This window comes from Austrofundulus limnaeus, unplaced genomic scaffold (genome assembly GCF_001266775.1).
Source record: "Austrofundulus limnaeus strain Quisiro unplaced genomic scaffold, Austrofundulus_limnaeus-1.0 Scaffold461, whole genome shotgun sequence".
Taxonomy (NCBI): Eukaryota; Metazoa; Chordata; class Actinopteri; order Cyprinodontiformes; family Rivulidae; genus Austrofundulus; species Austrofundulus limnaeus.
In genome coordinates, this window is record NW_013952863.1 from 293419 (window position 1) to 295352 (window position 1934).

Here is a 1934-nt window from a genome sequence, read left to right on the forward strand (position 1 = left end):
GAATCTAAACACTAGCTATGAGCTAAAAGAATCTAAGCACTAGCTATGAGCTAAAAGAATCTGAACACTAGCTATGAGCTAATAGAATCTAAACACTAGCTAAGAGCTAATAGGCTAAAAGAATCTAAACACTGGCTAAGAGCTAATGGAATCTAAGCACTAGCTATGAGCTGAAAGAATCTAAACACTAGCTATGAGCTAAAAGAATCTAAGCACTAGCTATGAGCTAAAAGAATCTGAACACTAGCTTGAGCTAATAGAATCTAAACACTAGCTACGAGCTAAAATAATCTAAGCACTAGCTAAGTGCTAATAAAATCTAAACACTAGCTACGAGCTAATAGAATCAAAACAGTACTTAATTGTTACATTTTGCAAAAGACTAGCCGAAGCTAAAAGAATTAAAAAACAGCTAAAATCTGAATGAATCAAAGCCATACCTAAAAGCTAAAACAATCAACAGCAGCTAATAGAAAGCCAAAGGTAGTAAAAAAAAAGGCAATCTGAAGCTAGACATTAGCTAAGAGCTACAAGAAGCAAAACACTAAGTAAGGTGTTTAGCTTTTTTAGTTAAGAGCTAAAAGAATCAGTTGCTTCAGCAGTGGGTAAGACCTAAATATAATAAAATACTAGCCAAAACATAAAGAATAAAAACAAGCTAAAAGCTAAATATGTAGATAAGAGAATCAAAGCAGTTAGCTAAAGCAATGAAAACAAACTAACAGTTAAATGAATTTAAACAGCAGCTAAATGTTAAATGTAGTAAAAGACTAGCTAAAAGCTAAACAAATCAAAGCAAATCGAAAACGTAAGCTAAAGCAATGAAAACAAACTAAAAGCTAAATTAATTTAAATAGGTGCTAATAGTTAAATGTAGCAAGAGGCTAGCTGTAAGCTAAATGCAGAAATGTCTAGCTAAAAGTGATGTAAGGTTTCCTCTCTGACAGTAAAGCAGCTAAATTATTGATGTGTTTTTATAATTACAGTTTTAGCTCCGACATTCATTGAAAACAGGAATAAATCAGGTTTATTAAGAAGTTCTCAGGTTTAAATCACAGACGTGTTGATTAGCTGCAGCTACAGTCTGTGTTTACAGTCTGCAGTCTAATAACTCGGCGGTGACGCAGTTCAAAGCGGACCCCGGCACCGGGTCCACCCAGTGACCCTTCATTACCAGCCTGTGGACCAGTGTCAGACTCCTGTGGGACTGGAGGTGGCCGCCGTCAGCCTCGCCACCGGTGTTTTCTGCTGTATAATTAGCAGCTGGCTAACAAGCGGCGTCCTCTCCTGCAGATTAAAGTGGAGAACCAGCAGGACTTCCAGGACATCACCAGCGTGGTGGCTCTGGCCGGGACGTACGCCACCACCGAACCCTACGTCCAGTCCAAATACGACATCCGCATCCAGAAGATCGGCAGCAACTACAAGGCCTACATGTAGGACGTTTGAGTCTGACCGTGTTAAGTTTTACAACCACTGGTGAAAGTTGAATAAAGAGGCTTAACATTTATTTTATTAGCTGGAACGTATGGTATGATGTCATCCATCAATCACTTTTTTGTCACTTTCCTTGTAAACGCCTCATGAGCTTCTCCTTTTGGGCTTCAGGAGAACTTCCATTTCTGGCAACTGGAAGGCAAACACCGGTTCTGCCATGTTAGAGCAGATTGCAATGACTGACAGGTGAGCTGGTCCAGAGTTGTGCTGTTAAAGGGATCCCCGATTAGTTGTAACATTAGACTTTATTTAATAAACATTTATTTTAACTGTAAAATAAAGACTGTAAAAATACTGTAGGATGTTTAGTTTTTATAATTTTTAAACTAAAAGTTTAAAAATATATTACACGGACGGGGCCATTTTATTCACACACAAAGCATTCTGGGTAAATGATGACGTGGATAGGTCCTCGGTGCGAGGCTGCTAGCGAGCTA

At 38.5% G+C, this 1934-nt stretch overlaps 1 protein-coding gene across 2 annotated transcripts in view; it reads left to right on the forward strand.

Moving 5' to 3' along the window:
• Positions 1-1934, forward strand: part of syn3 (synapsin III) — a gene marked incomplete in the record, with an annotated part of 109044 nt that overhangs the window by 82463 nt on the left and 24647 nt on the right. For both annotated transcript variants that reach the window (XM_014025199.1, XM_014025200.1), the window contains 2 exon segments: positions 1294-1436; positions 1609-1683. In XM_014025199.1, coding sequence (XP_013880653.1) covers positions 1294-1436; positions 1609-1683 — 218 coding nt within the window.